The sequence below is a fragment of the Pholis gunnellus genome, assembly GCF_910591455.1.
Source record: "Pholis gunnellus genome assembly, chromosome: 15".
Taxonomy (NCBI): Eukaryota; Metazoa; Chordata; class Actinopteri; order Perciformes; family Pholidae; genus Pholis; species Pholis gunnellus.
The window spans coordinates 141388-166213 of NC_136542.1; the positions used below are offsets into that span (position 1 = coordinate 141388).

At 47.4% G+C, this 24826-nt stretch overlaps 2 protein-coding genes across 7 annotated transcripts in view; both read right to left on the minus strand.

The window, feature by feature from the left end:
- The window catches only part of LOC306707243 (uncharacterized protein), a 6912-nt gene extending 1067 nt beyond the window's left edge, over window positions 1–5845 (minus strand). Inside the window, exons 1-12 of the mRNA XM_079174636.1 lie at window positions 5690–5845; window positions 5150–5413; window positions 4311–5005; window positions 3524–3643; window positions 3329–3440; window positions 2927–3021; window positions 2747–2811; window positions 2461–2572; window positions 2243–2354; window positions 1698–2081; window positions 1532–1615; window positions 1–764 (exon numbers count right to left, since the gene is read on the minus strand). The exon at window positions 1–764 is cut by the window's left edge and continues 1067 nt beyond it. Coding sequence (XP_079030762.1) covers window positions 10–764; window positions 1532–1615; window positions 1698–2081; window positions 2243–2354; window positions 2461–2572; window positions 2747–2811; window positions 2927–3021; window positions 3329–3440; window positions 3524–3643; window positions 4311–5005; window positions 5150–5348 — 2733 coding nt within the window. The 5' untranslated portion in view covers window positions 5349–5413; window positions 5690–5845 and the 3' untranslated portion in view covers window positions 1–9. The remainder of the gene's footprint in view (window positions 765–1531; window positions 1616–1697; window positions 2082–2242; window positions 2355–2460; window positions 2573–2746; window positions 2812–2926; window positions 3022–3328; window positions 3441–3523; window positions 3644–4310; window positions 5006–5149; window positions 5414–5689) is intronic.
- Window positions 5819–24159, minus strand: LOC306707387 (MAX gene-associated protein-like; the record flags this gene model as incomplete). 6 transcript variants are annotated; one of them, XM_079174832.1, is made up of 16 exons in its annotated part: window positions 24048–24159; window positions 18841–19996; window positions 14081–15881; window positions 13268–13373; window positions 12517–12627; window positions 11245–11373; window positions 10962–11084; window positions 10069–10877; window positions 9366–9642; window positions 9094–9245; window positions 8793–8885; window positions 8375–8465; window positions 7416–7756; window positions 6560–6865; window positions 6148–6383; window positions 5819–5848 (listed from the first exon to the last, which is right to left on the minus strand). In XM_079174832.1, exons 2-16 carry the CDS (start codon window positions 19944–19946, stop codon window positions 5845–5847), a joined length of 5685 nt encoding a protein of 1894 aa, XP_079030958.1. In that variant the 5' UTR covers window positions 19947–19996; window positions 24048–24159. The 6 variants fall into 6 exon arrangements, with proteins under 6 accessions (XP_079030958.1, XP_079030955.1, XP_079030956.1 ...); XM_079174829.1 differs by having other exon boundaries at window positions 5845–5908; window positions 14081–15878; XM_079174830.1 differs by having other exon boundaries at window positions 5845–5908; window positions 12517–12624.
- Between the last annotated feature and the right edge of the window lie 667 nt (window positions 24160–24826).

Sequence of the window (24826 nt, forward strand, 5' to 3'; positions counted from 1 at the left end):
CGTGTGATGTCAGCTGGGGGCGTTTCCTCTCAGTCCCAGAGGAACCAGCGTCGGCATCGGCCTCCAGGCCACGCCCCCCTCCCTCCTGCTCCCATCTCCTCCTTCGTCTTCCCCCCCTGCTGTTCTATCGCTGCTGGGGGGGTCCGCCACCTTAACCCCGCCCACCTTCATCTGAAGCAGAGGGGGCGGAGCCAGGGCATTAGCATTCTCGTTGGCGGGTCCGAGCTGCCTCCCGCCCCGCGTGGTCTCCGTTAGGTCGTCAGAGTCAGAGTCTAGTTCCAGGAGCCAGGGGCTGTGAGTGTGTCCCTGCTCCGTGGCTCCGCCCACTGCCGCTTCCTCAGAGGAGGGGTTCTCCGATGACGAGGGGACGGTCTGCTGATTGAGGAAGACGATCTCGTTGAGGAGGGAGGTCAGACTCTCGTCCTCCCCCTGAGGCCCCCCCACTGCTACCCGACCATCAGCCCTCGGACCTGGGCCCCCCTGAGTGGAGGGTGGAGCCGGTGAAGAGGACTCAGGCCGGTCCTGGTCTTTGATCTGGTCTGAGGAGAAGTCAGAGCCAGCAGAGAGGAGCAGGGACGGACTAGCTGGGAGCTGCTGCTGCTGCTGGGGGGGTGGAGGTAGTATCTGTTGTGGTACTGCTAGTATTCTTTGCTGTGGTGGTGGTAGTATTTGTTGTGGTGCTTGTAGTATTTTGTGTGGTGCTTGTAGTATCTGTTGTGTACTTGATGGCTGAACGAGCTGCAGCAGGTTGTTGAAGTTTGCAGCTGTAAAAAAAAATAAAGATCAGCTGACGTCAGGATGGACAATGTTTACCTAAATGACCTCTAATTAATTAGTGAGCGAGTTATTAATTAACCAACTACAGTAAAGTCAGTCAGGTTAGTTATGATGTGAGTTGAGGTGAGTTAGTGGGTTAGTTATCATGTTAGTTGAGGTTAGTTAGTGGGTTAGTTGAGGTTAGTTAGTGGGTTAGTTATCATGTTAGTTGAGGTTAGTTAGTGGGTTAGTTATCATGTTAGTTGAGGTTAGTTAGTGGGTTAGTTATCATGTTAGTTGAGGTTAGTTAGTGGGTTAGTTATCATGTTAGTTGAGGTGAGTTAGTGGGTTAGTTATGTTAGTTGAGGTGAGTTAGTGGGTTAGTTATCATGTTAGTTGAGGTGAGTTAGTGGGTTAGTTATCATGTTAGTTGAGGTGAGTTAGTGGGTTAGTTATCATGTTAGTTGAGGTGAGTTAGTTATCATGTTAGTTGAGGTCAGTTAGTGGGTTAGTTATCATGTTAGTTGAGGTGAGTTAGTGGGTTAGTTATCATGTTAGTTGAGTTTAGTTAGTGGGTTAGTTATGCTAGTTGAGGTTAGTTAGTGGGTTAGTTATCATGTTAGTTGAGGTGAGTTAGTGGGTTAGTTATGCTAGTTGAGGTTAGTTAGTGGGTTAGTTATCATGTTAGTTGAGGTGAGTTAGTGGGTTAGTTATCATGTTAGTTAGTGGTTGAGTGACCCTCTGAGGTCAGTCGGTCTGTAGTTACTCGAGTTACCTGAGAGGTTGGTGAAGGTTAAGGGGGCGGAGCTGATCTGCTGGTTGGTCAGGTTGGGGAGGTTGAGGGTGACTGTGGTCATGCCTACAGACAGGAAAAAGACACGTCTTACTACAAAATAAAAGCATCTTGAGGCAGAGAACAGAGCGCTGGGATTGGTCGGTACCTGTTGAAGGAGACGCCATCAATGGGCTCATGGCCAGGAGCTGTTCCCCCGGCAAAGCAGCACGGACCAGCGACAGCACCTCGCCCGGTAACAGAGCCTTAAAGGACGACGCAGCTGGAGTTCTACTGCGAGACAGGATGTTGGGGACCGTCCTCGGCCTGTCCCTCACTGATGCATTGTGGGATACACCAGGAGGAGCCAGGTGCAGGACGCTCTGAGGCTGATGAACACGTTTGGCGGTGGGAGGAGCCTGTGAAGCTCGCCGCTGCAGGCCGGAGGATGCTGGAGGATCTGAGGCCCCGCCCCTTGCTGCTGGCAGCTGATTGGCTGTTTGGTTTCTCTTCTGGTGCTGCAGCTCCACCAGGATGCTCTGCTGACTCTGACCTGCCGACACAAACACGTTGATTAGAGCTGGAGGAGCATTTTAAAACATTGAAATATGTTTTAATATCTGATGTGTTGTTATAAACTGCAGCTCCTTATTTACTCTGTTCCTCGTAGGAAAACATCAAACTATCAAACTGACTGTTTCAGAGTTTCCTCACCTGAGCGGAGGGAGAGGTCTCTGATGAAGGCGTCTCTCTGCTGGTTCAGACAGATCTTCATACTCTTCAGTGTCGCCGACTCGCTCTGCAGAGTCTGGATCTCCTGACAGGCCTGCAGCACAACTACAGTTACACTTCTGCACCGCTTCCATCAGTGTAGTCTGACGGATCTATAGATGTAGATAAAACAGAAGAGAGAAGAGGTTTCTCTCTGGTACCTGGTCCAGCAGGAGTCTCTTTGACGAGCCTCTGGTCTTCATGACTGAACGTAGACCCCTGAAGGCCTTCGTGAGGCTCAGAGCTCCGACCAGCTTCTTCACCCTCAAACAGCTGTGGACAGAAAACGCTTTATTCTCACAACGCTCCGACAGACGAGATCTCAGCTCCTCCAGGCTCAGTCCACATGTTTGTAATCTGGATTTGTTGGTGTTTTCACTCACAAAGAAGTATTTAATGTTCTTAAAGTGTCTGAATGGAACTGATAAACATAAACCAGGTTCTCACTCCGAGTCCACGTTCCTCATGATGCTCTTCAGCCTCGTCTGAGCCGCGTCCAGCCGGCCGCTCTGCTGCACGACGACAGACTTATTGTATTACATGTTCATTTATTTCATGTGACGATAGAAAACAGTTCAATAATTAGATCAAAATAAACATGAATAAATATAAGTCTGAGTTTCGTACGTTGGTTGCCGTGGTAACAAGGGTCTCATCAGACGAGTCCTCCGTCGGGTCTCTGCTTCCTGTCCCGCCTCCTCCTGACGGCTCAGCTGATCTCTCTGAAGACATCATCAATACGATCATGAGTTTGTGATCCCTCAACAATGTCTTTCAGGGTTCGAGTGTTAAATGAAACTCTCTCAGCTCCAGCTGAGCTCCGGTACAGAAACACTTCCTGTTCCACTGAAGGAAGCAGGAAGTGTTGAGTTTGTTTTAACGGTAAACAAGCTGAGATCAGAGTAAACATGAGGAGATGATTGATCAGCTGATTCTTCCTCTTCTCGTGTATTTAATAGAATCTAATAAAACGACCCTTTTCCTGCCGAGTGTGAGTCAAGATATTGATCAGATCTTCAGTGTTGGTACCTGATGGTGGAGCGATGATGGTGAGGAATTCGTCCCTCCTCTTCTTCAGCCTCCTCTTCTTCCTCTCTAGATCTGAGTCGGCGGTCCTCAGCTGATGGATCATCTGAACCGCCTGAAACACAACAACCGATGAGTGAGACGGAGTCTGAGTGAAGTCTGAGGAACCTGAACGTAAACCAGCAGAACCTTCAGAACCTTCTTCAGCGTGAAGACCTTCGACGTCTCGTCACTCAGACCGACTTCTCTCCTCAGACCTCTGAACAGCTGATGATGCTTCACCCGCCGGCTCCTCTCCAGCGCGTTGAGGAGGTGACGCTGCACACAGAGAAACATCTGTCACACACACACACACACACACACACACACACACACACACACACACACACAGAGAACATCTGTGACACAGACACACACACACACACACACACACACACAGAGAACATCTGTGACACACACACACACACACACACACACACACACACACACAGAGAACATCTGTGACACAGACACACACACACACACACACACAGAACATCTGTGACACACACACACACACACACACACACACACACACAGAGAACATCTGTGACACAGACACACACACACACACACACACACAGAGAACATCTGTGACACAGACACACACACACACACACACACACACAGAAAACATCTGTGACACACACACACACACACACACACACACACACACACACACACACACACAGAGAACATCTGTGACACAGACACACACACACACACACACACACACAGAGAACATCTGTGACACAGACACACACACACACAAACACACACACAGAGAACATCTGTGACACACACACAGAAAACATCTGTGACACACACACACACACACACACACACACACACAGAAAACATCTGTGACACACACACACACACACACACACACACACACACACACACACACACACACACACACACACACCGTTTATCTTCGTCTTACGTGCGTCTTGACGTTCGGCTGCTTCGTCTCTTCACCGTCCAACTCGTCCCCAAAATCTGACGAGTTGTCCGTCTCGCTGCTCCGCCCCTCTGGCCCCTCCCCCTCTGGCCCCTCCCCGTCCAGCATCTCTTTGGCCCCGCCCCCCCTCTCCATGGTAACGAGCTCTGCCTCGTCGTCCACACAGACGATGTCCAGATCCACCAGGTCGCTGGCCGGCTCCGGGGACGGGACAGGTGAGGGTCTGGTTCCTACGGGGTTCTGGACCAACACCACAACGGGACCCGCTGGGGCCGGAGACACCGTCACCGTTTTGACCCCGAGCTCGGCCCCCCCACCTGTGGAGGGTTTGAGGGAGATGAGGCTCATCAGGGGGGCAGGAGGAGGAGACTGGAGGAGGGTGAGACTGGAGGAGGGTGAGACAGGAGGAGGCTGAGACTGGAGGAGGGTCAAGGAGCCGGGAGACGTCGCCTTGGAGGGAAATTTAGGACAAGTCACGATGATCGGGTCCCTGCTGGAGCCGGAGGGGAGGATCTTAAAGGTGCACGTCCTCGTCTGAGCCAACAAACCGGGGTGGAGAGGGGAGGTGAAGGAGGAGGAGGCGAAGGAGGAGGAGGCGGAGGGGAGGATGGAGGTCACGGTGGTCGATGTTGGAGTTTGGTTACCAACTGGAGTCTGAAGGGACGCAGCAGGAAGGACTGAGGGGGAGGAGTCACAGAGGGGAGGAGGAAAGGAGACTTAAATATCAAAATGAAAGAAATGAAACCGAGTGAACGTTGCTGATTGATACCGAAAGTTGTCGACAGGTCGGTCCTAAACCTCCACCGGCCCCGTAGACTCACCTCTCTGGACAGACAGGTTCGGGTTGACTGATCTCAGCTGGCTGATGGGAACCAGTTGGACCAGCTTTCCGTCTGGTCTGCGGTAGTACTGGACGCCTGACTTTGACTGGACTGGCTGCAGGACCATCGTCTGACTGGTAGAGGAGGTGGGGGGAGGAGGCAGAGGAAGTTTTCCGGGAGGAGCCGGGACCTGAAGCATCAACAGCTGGGAGCCTTTAGGAGCCAGATTTACAGGTGAGGCCACAGAGCTGCTCACCTGAGAGTCTGAAACACACCAGACCAGCAGAAACGTTATTCATTGGTTCATTGGTTCCTAAAGGGTCAAGACCCACAAAGGAGTCACAACATAGATCTTACTGCTGGAATCATCTACATTCATCTGTGTGTAAACACAAATATTACAACAAGAACATCACTGTTACAACTGAGGACAAGAGAAACTATTCTCCACCAATAATACTTGTTTATTAAGCTCTGTAATTATTAAAAATAATAATAATATCTGTGATTTTGTCCTAAGAAGCTGATCTTCACTATTACCTGAAATGGGGGCGGAGCTAACAGGAGCTGCAGGTACCACTCTGATCTCACTGGCCCCTCCCTTTAGACCCGGGTACACCTTCACCGTGACCACCTGGGTCCCCACCTGGGTCCCCACCTGGGTCCCCACCTGGGTCCCCAGCTCCTGAGGTGCTTCACCTGTAGAGTGATGAGAGGAGGCGGCTGATTGGCTGAGCTTCACTGCTGCAGGCTGAAACACTGCAACACACGTTAAAGTTGTTCAAGTTAAGAGTTTGGTTCTTTGTTACATTTTAACACCAACAACCTCCACAATGGACATTTTACTGACAAACACTACACAAAAATAGACTATAACTAGTCAGCTCTGGAGATAGACAAGCTAGCCAGCTAACTAGCTAACTAGCTAGCCAGCTATGAAGTGTCTGAAAACGCCCACTGAATGGCAGACGAGGTCAAATAAAGAGCTAAATGTTTACCTGTGGGGGGGGTGGGGGGGGGTGGGCATTGTGACCGACGGCTGAGAGCTGGGTGGGGGGGTGGGAACCACGGAGGAGGCGGCCGGTCCTGGTTTAGAGGACGATGAAGAGGAACCTTGGTGCTTCCTGTTGGACCCCACCCGGCCGGTCAGATATGCTGCCAGCCGGTTGGCCGGATGGAGCGCCCCCATCCTCCCCAGCTGGATCTTAGCCAGCGGATAAAGCTTCCCATTCACCTGCAGAACAGAGAGGAAATACCACGTATGATGTCACAGATCAAAGATTCATCAACAGCAACGATTTAACATCCTGATGACTCATGTTTTTAATGATAAAGAAAGAGAATCTGAAACGGTTCAAAAGTCTAAATGATGTTTGTTGGGCTCTGTCATGAATATTCATGAGCTGTTACCTGGACCAGGTGGTCTGTTCCTCCCGGCTGCTTCCTATTGGCTGAGAGGAAACCAGCGGATGAGACTCCTGTGAGGAACGGCAGCGCCATGCTGACCATCACCTTCCTCTGCGATACCTTCATCTCCTCTGTGGATCCCTCCTCCTCCTCCTCCTCCTCCTCCTCCTCCTCGATGTCACCTTCCTCCACCTCTCGCTGCCAGTCTTCAGGAGGCGCTTCCTCCTCCTCCTCCTCCTCCTCCTCTTCCACCTCCCGCTGCCAATCTTCAGGAGGCTCCGCCTCCACGACTACCTGTTTCAGGGGTTCCTGTTCAAAGACACAGGTGTGTTCAAAAACGCCTCCAAAAGTCTGTGAACACGCCCGCTCACTTCCTGTCCTCTAACAGTGACACCTGGCTGACAGCTGGGAAGCAGTGCATTGTGGGAATGTTGGCTGACTACATGTTTGAGGCTTTTCATGGAGAAAACATTCACACTCAGCTCACATAAATCATAAATAAATATAGTGACACATTCAGTTTCCTGTTTCACAATAAAAGCCTCCAGAAGAGCTGCAGCTTCAGTGAGAAACGTTTCAGGTTAGAAGTCGTTCTCAGAGGATCCTCAACCTTTAATAAACAAATAAATAAATAAAATATCCTCTCATCATCATTTAAACATATTGAAATGTGTAGCTAGAAATATAGAAAACATCAACAACAGCCTGAGAAAAAGATTCTCCTGACGTCAAAAACCTGAAACACACACACACACACACACACACACACACACACACACACACACACACACACACACACACACACACACACACACACACACACACACACACACACACACACACACACACACACACACACCTGCTGTGGTTTCGTGTCCCTGCGTCCCCCGTGGCGTTGAGGTCTCTCTGGTTCCTCCCGCTCCAGCTTGGGTCTGGAGATGTGCATCCTGTAGTGGATGCAGCAGTTGTTGGGTCCGGCCTCCTCGGTCCGGCTGATCGGACTCACCAGATAGTCTCTGATCCAGAAGGGTCGGTCCAGCCGGTTCTGAGCCATCGCCTCACAGAGCGTCTTCAGCACCAGGTTTCGGTCCCCGTCGCCCGCCCACTTACACTCCGCCACGATGGTCAGACGCTTCGACGGCTTCGGCTCCGATGGAGAAGGAGGCCGGTCGGGGGGGACGGGCTGAACCGCATCGCCTGCTGAGGGGAAAAAAACACAAAGACCTGAATCAGTTAGACAAGGACTTCTGTGAAGCAGGACTCAGGGGCACTGAAGAACCTTTAGAGCCCTGATCAGGTTGTTTTGTTCATCAGCTGGTCTACGAGGATCCAGACTTTATTTACCACCGTCCCCAAAAATCATTTCAACTGATCTGAAGTCTGTAAATGTTTTACTTTTAGTCTTTTTATCTGTAGTATTTAAATGAAAACACACAATTCCAATGATAAGGAAATGAAAGACTGTATTTGTATTGATTTATAATGAAGTATAATAATGAGCTTAGAGCTCGTGTTAGAAGTTAAACATCATAATTCATCTCTAATATCTATTTCATATTCATGTGAAAACATCTCCTTCAAACTACTGAATTTATTCTAGTTTATCACCAAAACTATATTTTACAGATTACATGTGAACACATCATGATAACGTTTCACTGAGCAGAGCCTGAAGGCATCATGATGTAACTGCGTTGGTTAGCCGTTAGCGGTGCTGCTAACGTTACTAGCTCGGATTGGTTGTTTACTGTGGAACATTATCAGAGATCAGGAGGTCAGTACGGATCAATACCGGTCCAGTGGTTTAAATGAACCCACCTGCTGGAGGACTGCAGGGTTTGGTCTTTGTCTCCTTTTGTCTCGAATGCTTCAGACGAACATCTTTAGGCTTCACGTCTTTAGACGTCTCCTGGAGGACAAACAGTCAGTTCACATTCTAAAGATCAGCATTCATCCGTCAGAAAACACTTTCATCTGTAAACTCCTCCAATCACAGAGCTCCTCTTGTTTCCTGTAAACCTCTCCTCCAATCACAGAGCTCCTCTTGTTTCCTGTAAACCTCTCCTCCAATCACAGAGCTCCTCTTGTTTCCTGTAAACCTCTCCTCCAATCACAGAGCTCCTCTTGTTTCCTGTAAACCTCTCCTCCAATCACAGAGCTCCTCTTGTTTCCTGTAAACCTCTCCTCCAATCACAGAGCTCCTCTTGTCTCATTAGAGGTCTAAATATAGACTTACCTGATTATCTAAACTCTCGTTGTGATTCTTCCTCGTTCGTCTCCTCCTCTTCCTCACTTCATAAACTCTGACTCTGGCACAGCTGCTGTCGTCCTGGAGACAAACACAGAGACATTATATATTACACGTTACATATTATACTTGATATGAAGGTCGTTCATGTTCAGTGAAATAATATTTATTAGAATAAATATGACCAGAAAAAAGGATTTCAAAGATAAAACAAAGTAATCTTTGTCTCAAACGTTGGCTCTGTTCTTAAACATATTATAAATATGTGTCTATAATAAAGAGTTCTTACAGAGGGGCGGGACAGCGCTGCTGGTTCAGGGACGTGGACCGGCTCTGGTTCCGGGACGTGGACCGGCTCCGGATCTGAATCTCCAGCGCCCCTCTTCCAAAGAGTCCGGACCCGCTCGGCAGGCTGGGAAACGCTGTCCGCCTCCTTCAGGACTACAAGTTCAGCACAACAGGAAGGAAGGACGGGTTTTAATTAGTAGTAACCATTAGTTCTGCTCTCTTCAGTCAACCTTCACACCAACACAAAGCCTCGGACGCAGGCGGTGAACTTACCGTAGGCCATCTTCATCCTCCTCCTCCTCCTCCTCCTCTTGGAGCGTCCAGGCTGGGGGGAGCTGGAGTCGGAGCCGTCCAGGTTCTTGAGGAGGACGACCTTCTGTTTGAGGCAGCTGCAGCCAAACATGCAGTCAGGCCGGCCGCAGTGGCTGATCCTGGAGCAGTGGGACAGACTGGAGCAGAGGCAGCCCAGTCTGCAGGACTCGTTCAGGCAGGGGGGGGCATGTCTCTGGACCAGCTGGATGGGGGCGGTGGGGTTCTCTCTGACGAAGCCCTGAGGAGGAACCAAAGGAGTAACCAAAGGAGTAACAGGGACCAGAGGAGCCAGAAGAACCGGAGGAGCCAGAGGAGTCAGAGGAGTCAGAGGAATCAAAAGAACCAGGGGAGTCAGAGGAGTCAGAAGAGTCAGGGGAGTCAGGGGAATGAGGGGAGTCAGAGGAGTCAGAGGAATGAGGGGAGTCAGGGAAGTCAGAGGAGTCAGAGGAGTCAAAAGAACCAGGGGAGTCAGAGGAATCAAAAGAACCAGGGGAGTCAGAGGAGTCAGAAGAGTCAGGGGAGTCAGGGGAATGAGGGGAGTCAGAGGAGTCAGGGGAGTAACAGGGACCAGAGGAGTCAGAGGAGTCAGAGGAACATCACGACTGTCACTTAAAGTCTAGAGAAGGGTTTAGTAGATATCATGTTTCTATCTGTGATCTCTTACCTTCAGAGTGAAGAGTGATGTCAGAGCGATGGCGGCCCTCTCCTCCGTGATGCTGGTCCGGGGTCGGCCCTCCCACAACACCCCATCCTCCAGATCCTTCTGTCTCAGCAGACCCCGGGTCATCACGGGCCTGCTGTCCTTCCCACTCTGTTGGACTGTCCTCAGCTCAGAGTCCGACTCCAGCGGAGCCATGTCCTGTGAGACGCCAGGCGGGGAGGCCGAGGGCTTGGGGGGGCTGAGGGGGCTGAGGGGAATGAGGGTCTGGGACGAGGTCTTGGGTTTAAACTTCCTCTTCCTCTTGGGTGGAGCAGATGGAGTTAGCGGTTCTGAGGGGTCGAATTGGACTTTCAGCTGGTGTCTCTTTGATCTATGGGGTTCGGTGACAGCGTATGTGTTCTCTGATGGGGGGGGCGCTGGGATCTGGACTGACGGTTGTTTAGCAAAGTTTGATTCAGTTGGACTCAGACTGAGTGCTGGAGCTGGTTCTGTTCTGGGTTTAGCGCCCCTCTGCCTCCTGAATGTTTTGGTCTCTCTGAGGGTGAGTTTGGGTCTCTTGGAGGGGGGGATGAATCCAGATATGAGGTCTGAGGTGGGGGAGCTGGCGGTCTGCTTCTTGAGGACGCTGTCCAGGGTCCGGACATAGCTGGTGCTCCTGGTGGGCAGCTCGTAGACCACCGGCTCCACCACCGGCTGAGTGAAGCTGGTGGCTCGCTGGTCGATCAGCTTCCCTTCGTTCTCCAGATACTCGTCCAACATGTCGCTGCAGAACGCCGACAGGTTCTTCTTTGGCAGATCTGAACTGGGACCAGCTGCAGGACGAAGGACACGAGGAAACAACGTTTGCATCGTCCAGTGAAGGTTTCTTGAATCATTTCATTATTTTCAAAGCTCACCTTCAGGGTTGGCTTGTGTCGCCGTGGACGCAGCCTCTGATGGAGTGAACTTCTCTCTCCATCCTTTAATCTGAGTCACATCCGTCGTCTTTCCTGTTCGGGACACAAACGCTGCAGAAACACCTGGAGACAGGACAGGAAGTTCACACCACCGATTATGGGTGTGTGGTTTATGACATCATCAAATCGAAACTCAGGAGTATTTATGTAAAAAAGACCCTGAAGAAGTCGAGCCATCTATAAAAGCAGGACCTCCATCTCTGGCTGGTATGAGGGTAGTGACCTTGAGGGGGGGGCAGCTCCGGGGGCAGCGGCTCTAGAGAGACTCCAGGAGGGGGGATGGGCAGGCGGACTCCGAGGTACTGAAGGTCTATGGCCAGAGTCGGATCCAGCAGGTTCATCTTCAGACCAACTGAAGACACAGAGAAACGGTTGCTCATCTTTTTATTTCTTATTCCACATTAAATAAGACCTTTGACAGACGATAGAGGACCGTGTAGAGACCAGTGTTGTGTTAGAACCTTTTGTTTGGTCAGTGTAGCTCCAGTAAAGTTATTATTCACGTTCAATGTTTACACACACACACACACACACACACACACACACACACACACACTAGAGCTGCTGGGCAACGATTACAATTTTTGTGATTAATCTCATTGTTATGCTCAAAGTTCATAATGAATCTAAAGTAGTGTGTTGAGCTCTTGTATGTTAAAGTGCTGCTCTATGAACTAAAGGTCAACAACATTTGGTTTAAACACGTTAAACTCATCAGGTTCTTGTTAACAGCAGGATTCTCTTCACACAGCAGCAGTTATAACACAGTTATAATGATTCTGATCATAGATATTCAGCCGGTGTTCACAACTTTATCTTCATGTGTGTCAGAGATGAATTTAAATATACATCTTGAAACCTGAAACCTATCTACGTCATGTTTTATGTTTGTTAAACTCTCAGTAGTGATAACTAAATGATATGATTATTATACATATTACAAACTAAACACTTTAAAAACTCTAAACAATAATTTAAATGAATCATTTATTTGTTGGTATGTTGGTCAGACACTATGCTACGCTGATTAGCGTAACATGTGTGGTGTTTGTTATAAATGTACGTTGGTACATAGAGGTGATAAGAAGCTGTACATGGAGGGACTTAGGACCCAGGGGAATGTAGGGGAAGGAAACAGGAAGTGACGCCACACAAACAGCTGTTCACCGCTCTCTCAGTTCTTGTGTTAAAAATGTCGCTTAATAATACATTTTAAAAAACTGCGTTAACGAGCGATAAAATAATTGTCGGCATTAATTAGTTAATGCGTTAACACGTTAACTTGCCCAGCACTAATAAATATACACAAACATAGATGCTACTTTTGTTATGGATCGTATTGAATGTATTGATAACATGAGGCCATTCATTTGTAAAAAGCTGCCCAAAGACAACAGTTGAACGAAGTCTGTCACATTCACGTTGAGATGGAAACTGTCAGCATTAAATAATTCACAAACCTCTTATTTTGAAATGTTTCTCTAAGCCGACGTACCTTCCTGCAGCACAGGATGGATCACCTGTCCGTGTCTCATCTGCTTCAAGTCTTTCAGAAGAATCTTCTCAGAGGCAGTGGTCGTCTCCTCCAAGGCCTCGGCCGTCTCTACTGAAGATTAAACATCACAGAATATCTTCTTTTAACCAATGTTCACAGAGCACCTTTGAATCAGAGGTTACGACGCACTGCCATGAAACCACAACGTCTCCGGTTCCATTCTGGCCACCGGACCTTCGTTTCATACCTCTCTCTCCCCCATTTATACACTGTCCTCTATCAAATAAAGGAGAGATTTACTTCCTGTTAGCTGGCAGTTTGTTTATAATAAAAAATAGCTTTGAGTTAGCATCTAGTTCCTTTTAATTAGCTTATAGTTCCTGTTAGAGTTAGCTTTTAAGTTCTGTTAGAATCAGCTTCTAGTTCCGGTCAGTTAGCTTCTAGGTCCTGTTGAAGTTAGCTATGATATCCTGTTAGTTAGCGTCGATGTCCTGTTAGCTTCAAGGTCTTGAATTGGGGACTAGCTCGTTAGCTGACAAGATATAACATCAGACAGACTTGAAGTTGTGGAAAGATGCTTTTCCTTCTCTGGTGGACTGTTTCCCCGTTTCCAGTCTAAGTTAAGCTAAGCACGTCCTGGACCGATCTCTGTACTGGACACAAAGAATTAAACTGATATGGATCTCCTAGCTATTTAACACGTAGATATTAAATCCATTCATGGTAAACATAGAATGATCAGTTTTGTTACCGTTCTCAGGTGTGACAGCTGTTTGCTGCAGGTGACCTTCAGGGGTCGTCTGAGGCTGTGAGGCCGTTCCATCAGAGGAGTCCGCAACGTGAAGTCTGAGGGCCTCCTGAAATATGAGTTGGGTTTTTAATTTTCAGTTTGTATATTGAGTTAGACATATCATCATCAAGACTATTAGTCTAATGTTCTAATAGTGTCACCTTGAGGCTCCAATGTGCAGCCAGTAAACAGGAAGTGACCATAGCTGGACTGACGAGTGACGAAGTGACCTGTCAATCACTGTGTAGCCCCGCCCCTAAAGCATCCCCTGCTTTATGGTCTGTGTGACTCTAAATGGACCATCATTTACTAAATGAACATCATGCTGTATTGAAGAAGACTTGAAACTAGAGATTGAGACCATAAACTCATGTTTACAATGTTTACTGAGGTAATAAATCAAGAGAGAAGTAGAGTCATTTTCTCATAGACTTCTATACAACCAGAGGAGTCGCCCCCTGGTGGACACTAGAGAGAACCGGGGGTTGCCGCCTGGTTTGAACGCGCTGAATTTGGTCCGTCTCTGAAGCTGGTGCTTGCTCTCCTCCCAGTGAAGTCTTCTACCAGCGGTGAAATTAATTACATTCAGTGCATCATGCCACATCTCAATTTTCCAAACGACTGTCATGTCTGTCGACGCTGCGTCGAGGCTTTCGTCAGACATACGTGGGCGCGGTTTCATCTCAGCAGTGGGTGAAGTTAGGCTCAGACCTGGGGGTGAAGTTACACTTTAATGCATCGCATGAAAACAGATTGTATTTTATTTGGTCCTACCTTTGATGTGAATGAGATAAATAACTGCTCCTCCACCTCTTCCAGGTTAGGCTGCATTTTAGTGTAGGTGGAGGCATCCATCTTCTTCTCCTCCTTATCTGCAAGCTTTTGCCGTCGGGACTTCTTGTGCCTGCAGGGTTTGGTGGCTGGGATTGGTGGCACCTGCTGAGAAGGCTCCTGTGCATTTGCTTCTACTGTACTAGGAGGTGGGCAGGGAACAGCCACCGCCTCCGTGTTTGAAAAATCCACCCCCATCCCAAGGTCATCGTTGGTGGAGAAAAAGTGCACAAGGTCTGCAATTGAAGGCGTGGGGGACAATACGTCTCCGTCTAACGAGGAAAAGGTTGGAGACAGCGTCATCTGGAGCGCGAGGGGGAACAGTTCTGCAGGGAAGGGCAGCGGCTGTTCGTTGTCTTGAAATGAAGGATCAGGATCAGGGGGAGGCGTGGAGGTAGAGGTGTCAAGAGTCTGTGGTTCAGAGTGGGACAGAGTCTGGAGAGGCAACAAAGGTGACGTAACAGACGCTAAAGGAAGAGTCTGTGGCGCGGGCTGAAATGTTGTGAATGAAGGGTCTACATACGGCTCAGGTGGAGGTAACACTGTGTGCCATTTGAACACAGATGCTGCAGAGTCTTCACTGCGCTGTAACTCTTCAGGAGATACTGCTTTCAGAGTTGATTCAGAAGGAGTGGAGTCAAGCTCTAGAGCCAACGAGAAGGGCAGGGAAGGTAACGGCTCAGGAGAGCTGGCGGGAGACAAAGGCTCAAAGCCAAACAAGGAACACTCAGCGTCCGGTAGCAAAGAATCAGACTTTGGGGAGTCCAAAGGTAGTGTGTAGTTCGGAGCAGGTAACACTGTGTCGAGCAGAGGTGACAGAACGGGTGACGTGGCAAGAGAAGAGGGCATGGTGGATAAAAATGGGCCAAGGACACATAATGACTGATCTGAGTTGGGTAACACTGGTGTACCATCTGGTACCGTCGGCTCTGGGCCTCTGCTTTCAGCAACTGAATCAAAAGTCAAGAAATCATCAGGTCTTAATCCCTTTGGGTCTGTAGTGGCAACAGTATCTGGAAATGATGGACTGGAAGGCTTACGGGCGGTTTCATCTGATGGTCCTGTAACATTCAAAACTACTTCATCTGGATGAAGATGTGCCCCAGTTTGCCCAGAGGTGTTGGATTCTGTGATATCACCAGTGAAGTCTTTCGAGGGACCAGTTGCTTTGCTTCCGTGATCAGAAGGTGGACATTCAGGAGCTGCAGCAGAACTCTGAGAATCAGACCGACACTCAGATGGGAGTGCTGGCGGAGGAGAGTCCAGCTTGCTCTTGGCCAGTTTAGATTTTGACGAATGCTGCTTCAGAAACAGAGCGAGGGCAGGCAGAGGCAGAGGCCGTTTATGCTGCTTTGCCTTCACCTCTGATGGAGCTTCGGGCTTACGTTGACAGTCTGAGTCTACAGAGGAGTTCTGAGACCCTGCAGGACCAGCAACATCACCGACCTCAAAACAATCCATCCTAACATTGTCTTTGGAGTTCAGTGAATTCAAAGGGTCCTTACCCTCCCCAACTTTCCTCTTTGTAACAACAGTTTCCCCGTTCTTTGCAGGGGATGTTTCGGCAGAAACTCTGTCTCTCTTGGGGTCATCTTGTCCGTTGCTTTCCAAAGCTGTGGTTTTAGAGTTGCTTTGCTCGGTTCTGTTATTGATGCCCAGCTGGTCCAGGTTGCATCTATGCAGTGAGATGTGAGCCTCCCGAATGAGTTCAGAAAATAACTTCTGAGCTGGACGTGAATTGCTGCTGAAGGAAATCAGACAAATAAAAAGATCACATTGGTGTCATCACAATTATTGATTGACAAAAAAAAAAAAACACATTAGCCAATCGCAGCCAAGCTTAATGCCTCCGACTAGTGCTGTAACGGATCACGAATCGATCCGTGATCGGTTCGCATCACTTGTGATCAATTGAGTGTTTTATTTGTTTTACAGTGTAATCATCATAGTGTGTAATAAAGTTTTACTGCTACTGTTCCTTTTCAAGTAACAAGTCCCCGAATATCAAAGCAAGTTGCAGTGAACAGATATAAAGCAGTAGTTTGTTCACGTGAACGGACCGTGTTAGAAGCATTTAACGGTGAAAGTCATGGCGAGCGGAGGAACGGAACTTCAGAAGCTCCGGCATCATTTAAGTCGCAGGTTTGGGAGCATTTTGTCTTCCCTGTAACTTTTAATGACGTATGAGGGAGGTGGACAAAGCCGGTACGGTCTGTAGGCGTTTAAAGAGAAAGACACACGACAACGGCAAAACATCGGACATGTCCACACGTGAAGAGACCCCATTCCGTCTGTGACGGGGACACTCCGGTGTGGAAAACAAAGGATTTCGAAATCTGGTGTTTGAGCCCCGCTACGAAATCCCCTCACGCACCACTTCAGTAAGAAGATCCTCTATGAAGAGCAAAAGACTGACCGCTCACTCCATCACGGAGGAGTGGAGACACGCCCCCTCTGTGAGTCACACAGACACTATGTTCACATATATATATATATATATATATATATATATATATATATATATATATATATATATATATATATATATATATATACACATACATACATACATACACATACATACACTTTTTGGATATATATTTATATTTATTTTGTACATAGTCGTTAAATGTGTATGCTTACATCTGTTCTACTGTAGTCCTTGTTTTTTATTTTTATATATTTCAATTTTTTTCCTCTTTATTTGTAAATTCTGTGTATGTACGTGGAGATCAACGAAAAACCGGAGTCAAATTTAGTGTCGGGCCGTGCATTTCATACCTGGGCCTTCAGTGCTGTCTTACAGCTGAAACACCACCTAATGACCTCATGATGGCGCCACAGCTACGGTTATTTGTTTCTAGGAGTTTCATACACTCATTCGTATTAAATACCGTTCGGTACGAGGCTTACAAACCGAACAATACGTTTGAATAATACTCGTGCATTTGGAAAATGCAGAAGCTTAAATTGTGGGAAATATAATGTTTTCGGTGGACTGCACCGACTCCAAGCAAAATATGTCATAACTTCTTCCATATCTTTCTATTTGAACTCTTACTACGCCGACTAAGCTCTGATGGCTATTTTAAGTTTCGTTTCACAATAGTCACGTGCTCGCCCACTGACCAATCACAGCACACGCTGCACCTCACTGCAGAGCTGCTCCTGGAAACTGAGCTGCACATAATGCTGACGTACTTGTAGGCCAGCTAGCAGCTCTGACACGTCAAAGAATACGCCCAACATGTCAAACTAAAGATCTGGTTGGTTGAACACTATGACAATCAATAATATCGTCCCCATTCACTTAACCTGCACATGGATTCACTGGTGAGTCTGCAGGCCTGGGGCCTCTCTTCTACCTAGAGACACAGAGGTGAACTCTGATTGGATCAAAGCTCTACTTAAAACAAGCTGCACTGAAGCAGAGCAGCTGAGGAGCACAGTAGCTGTGCAATGAGAACATAAGATAATGAGACAAATATTTATATAAATTATGATACATGTAGTGTATTTATGAAAAATTATTAAATTATAAAATAGCTCTAACTTTGTGATTCTGTTTCGGCCAGCAGAGAAGGCTTTGCAGGCCCTGACGGCCACCACTGTTCAAAGTCCTTGTACGCGTACACGGCCAATAAAGCTGATTCTGACACACATCTGGTGCTACCCTTTGCCCACACAATGTAGATATATTCTCATCTTTATGAAAATAAATATCTTAAATAGTGTGGTTTTTATGTAAGACTATAGCACAAAGTTCTTTGCTTTAAGTGTTCTTGAAGTTCTTTAATTTATAAATGGAAAGCATTGTTATATTTGACTCCTCCCCTTTTCTTTGCTGATCCGAAATGTTTTTCCAAACCGTGACTCAAGAACCGAGGTTTGTGATCCTTTGCACCCCGACCTCTGACTAACGTTTGGTGTTGCCACTACGGAACAGGTCTCGTGGAAACTCAAACTTCAAACCCATGCAACGGTGAAGGTTCAACTTTGTTCAAATGTCTTCTGAGTTGCCATAGCGACAACCAATCACGTTTGTTTTTATTGCCTGTGAAAACAGGAGTTAGCAGCCGAGTTTTTAGCTCCAACTAAACGATGTAAAATCACTTAAAGCCAATGAGGAGGAAGCTGATCCTCTTGGTGGATGGCTTTTACATTCATTTTGATGTAACTTCCAAGCTACCGGGACTTAAAAACGATGTGTGCAGTGTAGTGGGGACAGAATAAAAACACTAATTACACCTGTAAACTGCAGGTTGTAGGTGAGAACAGGACGTTCGTATGGATATGCAAAGAAACCATTATAGTGAAAAGTTGTATCTTATGGATATTTGTAAGTCATAACTGTTAACGCTGCGGTGCAGAAAGAGTTACTATGGATACATGAGATACACTGTTCTTCATAGCACCCTCCATCTCACTAATCTAGACTAGTGAAGGTTGTTTCCTAACTTAATCCAAGAGGTCAGGTGTGGTTGACATGCAGACCATCTATCGAGAGACGTACTGAATCATCTTGAGAGGGAAAGACACAAACTCCTAGTGCAAAGGCAAGAAACAATACTTATATTCCCAAATATGACCACAGACTTTTAAACATTGGTCTTCAATCTTGTACTTTCTTGCAAACGTGACATTTGGTACAAAGAATTTGAACGAAAAAAATGCCATCTTCATTGTCAAAGCTGAACTCTTACCACAAACTTTCCTCAGAAACTTTGGCAGCTGATTGATCTTCGTTTGCAGTGGAATTCTTCTGGGGGTCACCTGACACCGAAAGCTTTGCGTCCACGGCTTTGGAGCTTCTAGGTTTATGGTTTGCAAGCAAAGACTTCAAGCTCTTTACGGGATGTTGCTCGTTGGCCGTCATGCCTCCGTCTTTGCGAGAGTCTTTGCCAGAGATCAATTTTAGCTTCAGGCCACAGGAACCGGAGCCCTCCTCCTTCAGTCCTTTAGCAAACGGGTTGTAGTCGACTTTGAGCTGAGAGAACCTTGAGTTCTGGTAAGCAGTGACTGCCATGAACTCCGTCTGGTGGAAAGTGAATGTGACAACACTGGGACCATTTAGCTTTATGTCTTTTGCAGCTTTGTCAGTTTGGACCACGTGCAGTCGAGGCAAGTAGCAGTGCATCGGATGCAGGACGGCGTTCCCCTCTTGATCTGAAATGCTGTTTGTGAGCTTCAGTTTGTAAAAGGACACTGGATTCTGCATCCAGTGTTGACCCGTTGATGGCGACTCTGGATGAGCGAATGGTTGACTCTTTACGTGACACTCTGCCTTTCCAGCAACTTGCCAGCTCTTGTCGGTCCACTTGTATCGACTGTTGTCTAACGGCTGAATGTCCATGAGCAAAAAGTACTTCCTAGATGGCTGCAAGCCGGAAATGCGAAAGCGGCAGTAAGGGAACATCCTGCTTCCCTGTTTAGTCACAATCATCTCCGTTTTGCATCTGAAAAACTCGTTCCACATGCTGTTGTTGTCCAGCGTCACTTTGATGCCTTTGCAGATGCTTTCAGGCGACAGGTTGTCTGGCTGAGGGTTTGAACTGGCGGGATGTTTCCCAGCAAGAAGTCCATCAGAAGTCCTGATGTGTTCTTTTGATGGGTACCTGTTGAGTTTACCCATCACATCTGCCTCTTCTTTGGTTACACGGGTGTTTTGTTCCATCCCGCCTTCGCTCGCCTTCCCTGGTTTGGGAACAACGAAGCATGCAGGTGGATGATCAGCAGCAGGTGCGGCTGCAGGGCTGGTTGCCCCGTCCTGATGGAACACCATTCCTTTCTGCTTCTTCTTAGAAGCCATGAACAGGCTCCGGACATCTAAAGGGCAGGAGGATCCCGCACCACAGCATCCTAAAACACACAAATGATAGATTTCATCAATTTAACATTGTGCACATCATGAAATAGGAAAAGGTGAGGCAAGGCCAAGATGTCAAAGTGCTCATCCTGCTGGTCTTTTTCCTGCATTTGATGGATAACCTCAAAGTCCTTCAGCATAGAGCGACAGGAGGCCATAGTCATATTATAGGGTTGTGTTATCGACACCACCTGGTTGGTATCCTGTGTTTGTCCCTCGGTTTGGTTGAATATATCAAAGAAAGATTTGTATGTTCACTAGACCAAAGCTACAAACTGACTCCTACGAAGCTGGAGATTCCTGCGTTTGGTCGGCTTGTGGTTTCTACAAGTCAGTGAAGGCAACATGAAGCAGGTGGAAGAAAGACAAAATGAAATCATGTTTGTACACTGAAGACTTCACAAACTGACAGCATGGCTATATTCTTCCTTTTAGTGATGAAGGTGAACCTTTCCATCATTAGCAAACACTAAATGTTTGAGGAGCAGCTTGTCACTAAAATGAGAATAGCTGGTCCACCTTACTTTAGGGTGAAGACTAGGGCTACAACAACGAATCGATAAAAATCGATTATTAAAAGAGTTGGCAACAAATTTCATTATCGATTCGTTGTGTCGCGCGATTATTACGCCGCTCAAGAAGTGGCGGAGATGTTTGCCTCTCGGCGCCCCCTCGATGCTCTTAACTGAGTGTCCCGCGGGGTCCGAAGCGTTTACTTTGAAAAATGAGTGTTCAGCAGCCCGGTCGCCTGAACACCGCAGCTAGGAATAATGGAACGGGACTCCCGGTTCTATTTTGTGGGTTTTCTCTGAACTGGGGCCATGATTAAGAGGGACGGCCGGGACACTTCGTATTGTGCCGCTAGAGGTGAAATTCTTGGACCGGTGCAAGACGGACGAAAGCGAAAGCATTTGCCAAGAATGTTTTCATTAATCAAGAACGAAAGTCGGAGGTTCAAAGACGATCAGATACCGTCGTAGTTCCGACCATAAACGATGCCAACTAGCGATCCGGCGGCGTTATTCCCATGACCCGCCGGGCAGCGTCCGGGAAACCAAAGTCTTTGGGTTCCGGGGGGAGTATGGTGGCAAAGCTGAAACTTAAAGGAATTGACGGAAGGGCCCCACCAGGAGTGGAGCCTGCGGCTTAATTTGACTCAACACAGGAAACCTCACCCGGCCCGGACACGGAGAGGATTCAGGTTGATGCTCTCTGGACTCTGTGGGTGGTGGTTCATGGCCGTTCTTAGTCGGTGGAGCGATTTGTCTGGTTAATTCCGATAACGAACGAGACTCCGGCATGCTGACTAGTTACGCGGCCCCGTGCGGTCGGCGTCCAGCTTCTTAGAGGGACAAGTGGCGTTCAGCCACATGAGATTGAGCAACAACAGGTCTGTGATGCCCTGAGATGTCCGGGGCTGCAGCGCCACACTGATGGATCAGTGAGTCTACCCTTCACTGAGAGGCGTGGGTAACCCGCTGAACCCCACTCCTGATACTAGTCCACTTATTTAAATTATTACTTTAACAGCTCAGGGATGTTCAAGGAGCAACCTGTTTGTGCACTTTCTGAAGATTGTTTGCTCTGTGAAAGTGCACTGTCAGCTGTTTTTCAATAAAGGGTTAGAAATTAATGCTTTTTTGTTTTTTTTATCCGATTCATCGATTAATCAAAAAAATAATCGACAGATTAATCGATTATTAAAATAATCGTTAGTTGCAGCGCTAGTGAAGACACAGGAGTTGTATCATATATTCACCGACAAAGAGCCCAAACTGTACTCACGCTGCACTGCTTCTCAGCTGTAATGTTACCGACATCACGCTCGCTCTGTCTCGAGACCTCACACTCGCTAACGTTACGCCGCACACAGCGAATACAGATGGTACCGACACATCGGTGGGCTGAACGGAGATGATACGAGTGTTGGTGGTGACGGACTGGCAGTTAAATAAAATCATAGTTTGAACTAGTACATGATAAGGTGACGTGTAGCACGGCTCTACTGTTGTGAGATTATTTGAAGTCAGTGTGATGCCCTAGTAGACACATTTATTCAACGTGCCTTTAAAAGATATTCTGCTAATTGTTGCAAAAAACACATTGTTTTGTCTTCTTCATTAAAATCCCACATAGTCAAAGCAACAGCGAACGTACTAACAAGTATAGTGTTTGTATCACAGACTGTAAATATCATCACCCACTCCCCAAGTCCAGCATTTTGGCCGTCGCCATCTTGATTTGCTACCAGAAAGGGGGCGGGGCTAAGTACACCTGAACGACGAATAACAAATAACTTTGATGAACTGATCAACTGGCCAGCCAGCGTTTCTCAGGTTGGAGTGAGACGAGGAGAAAAGCTGACGTTGTGATCTTCACAATAAAACATCTTTGATGTGACGTGTAGAGTCTCGGCCAATCAGCATTAAGACGTCTACAGCGTCTTTCCCTCCGTTAAAGTTTAAGTTCCGTTATGTTCCGTTACCGTGCAGACTTGCTGGTTAAGTTAACGTTCACTGCATGCGGAACTCTGTGGACTGTTAACGTTCGTCATTATCGCGATTTAGGAGGAAAAAACGTAACGTGATGAAACATGTCCCCTCCCCCCCCCCGTGTTCCGGTTCAGTTCACGCGCTCACTCGTTAACGTTAAACCGGAACACCGGCGGATCTGTTAGCAGGTTGTTTGTTTTAACTCAAAGTAGAATGAAAGGCCCAGATACTGATGAGATGATGAGGTCAAAGAGCTTGAAAAGTTGGGCCCCGAGGTCAAAAAGGTTAAGAACCCCTGGTCTATTTGACTCTAAATTAAATCACATTACAGTCATTGAGCAGACGCTTTTATCCAAAGCGACTTACAGTAAGTGTATTCAACATCGGTATTCAAGAGAACTACTAGTCACCAGAAGTCATGAGTGCATCTCCTTTAAACAAGCATCTAAGAGCATAAACCAGAGCAAACGTACAGAAACACACTAGCATGAACACAATCAGTGCTGAGAGGAAGGCTCAGGGTAGTAAATGGACCATCATTTACTAAATGAACATCATGCTGTATTGAAGAAGACTTGAAACTAGAGATTGAGACCATAAACTCATGTTTACAATGTTTACTGAGGTAATAAATCAAGAGAGAAGTAGAGTCATTTTCTCATAGACTTCTATACAACCAGAGGAGTCGCCCCCTGGTGGACACTAGAGAGAATGCAACTTTAACACGTGAAGCTTTGACTTCTCTTGTCTTGATGTTGTATCACAGCCTGATACACACTAACGAGCCTCACTGTTACTGGCTGACATGTTCCTTCATAACCATCAACACAAACACATTGTGGTTAATCAGCTTCATGCAGAAAACACCTGGTTACCTTCAACAGGTGATAACAGTGGTTACCTGCTCAGCGATGAACCATCATGTCCATTTTAAATACTCTTCATCGTTTACTGTAAGTAGCGTCAGTAGGAATAGGTTACTATTAACCATCAATAACACGTTTAACTCTTCTGATTCTGATTATTTTACCAATGACACGCAAACTCAACCAAACTCCACCGATAATTACAGCTACTGTAAAGAACGATATCACACAAACATCTGGACCGTTAAACTGTGAATGCATCAGTCTGCAGCTAGCTAGCAGCTTAGCATCAGATCTGCAGCTAGCTAGCAGAATAGCATTAGGTCTGCCGCTAGCTAGCAGCTTAGCATCAGATCTGCAGCTAGCTAGCAGCTTAGCATCAGATCTGCAGCTAGCTAGCAGAATAGCATTAGGTCTGCAGCTAGCTAGCAGCTTAGCATCAGGTCTGCAGCTAGCTAGCAGCTTAGCATCACATCTGCAGCTAGCTAGCAGAATAGCATTAGGTCTGCAGCTAGCTAGCAGCTTAGCATCAGGTCTGCAGCTAGCTAGCAGCATAGCATCAGGTATGCAGCTAGCAAGAAGCATAGCATCAGTAATGGCTGCCCCCCATGTAACAGTAAACCTCCCGATCCGGTCTCGTGCGGACCCATTACGACCGTCTGCTCCGTTTACGGCACACAGATTACCTTCTGCGTGTCGAACATATCGAGTGTCTCGACGGTGGAACGTTAATCCGATCGTTACCGTCTGTTTTCCGTCGTAAAAGCCCCGGTCGGCATCGTGGTGGCTCTTTTCTAACTGGGGGGGAGAGGGGGGTCTTTGTTCTGAAACGTCATCGTCTTCGTCGCTACTGCGCAGACTCGGACGCCATCTTTGCTGCCGCCACCTGGGTTTAAAAACTTGGCCCGGAGGATCTGTGGTCCCGTTATTTACGGTGTCTTCTGTCCGGTAGATCGGTCTCTACCGGTATCTACCGTTCGTGGAATATTTAAACTAACCCAGATGAGGAGGACAGACGCCATGACAGTCTGACAGACTAGTTACCTCCAGTTTGAGTGGAACCGGGACGTTATTGAACGTAAACCGGGTCAGATGGAGCTAATAACGGTCATCTAGTGATCGATCAGGAGGTAGTTCAATGGTTAACCGTGCTTGTTGGTGATTGATGGCGGAATTAAATGTGTTTTAAACCAGTTGAGCTTCAGAGCTTCGTGAGACCGGGTCACGTATTTCACTGCTCGTTTTTACCGTGATACGACCCCTCCGGGGAGTCCCCGTTAATGTCCGTTAATGTTGTAAGAAACCAGAATGAGGGACGTGGTGCGTTTGAGTGATTTTAGTGTGAAACACTAGCCCTCAGAGGAGGGACCCTCAACACACCACCTCTAACGGACAAAGAGCCACCGCCATCTTCTGTTATTGGACGGTTAGTACAGTGACGTCATCTAACTACCGTTAGCTCGTT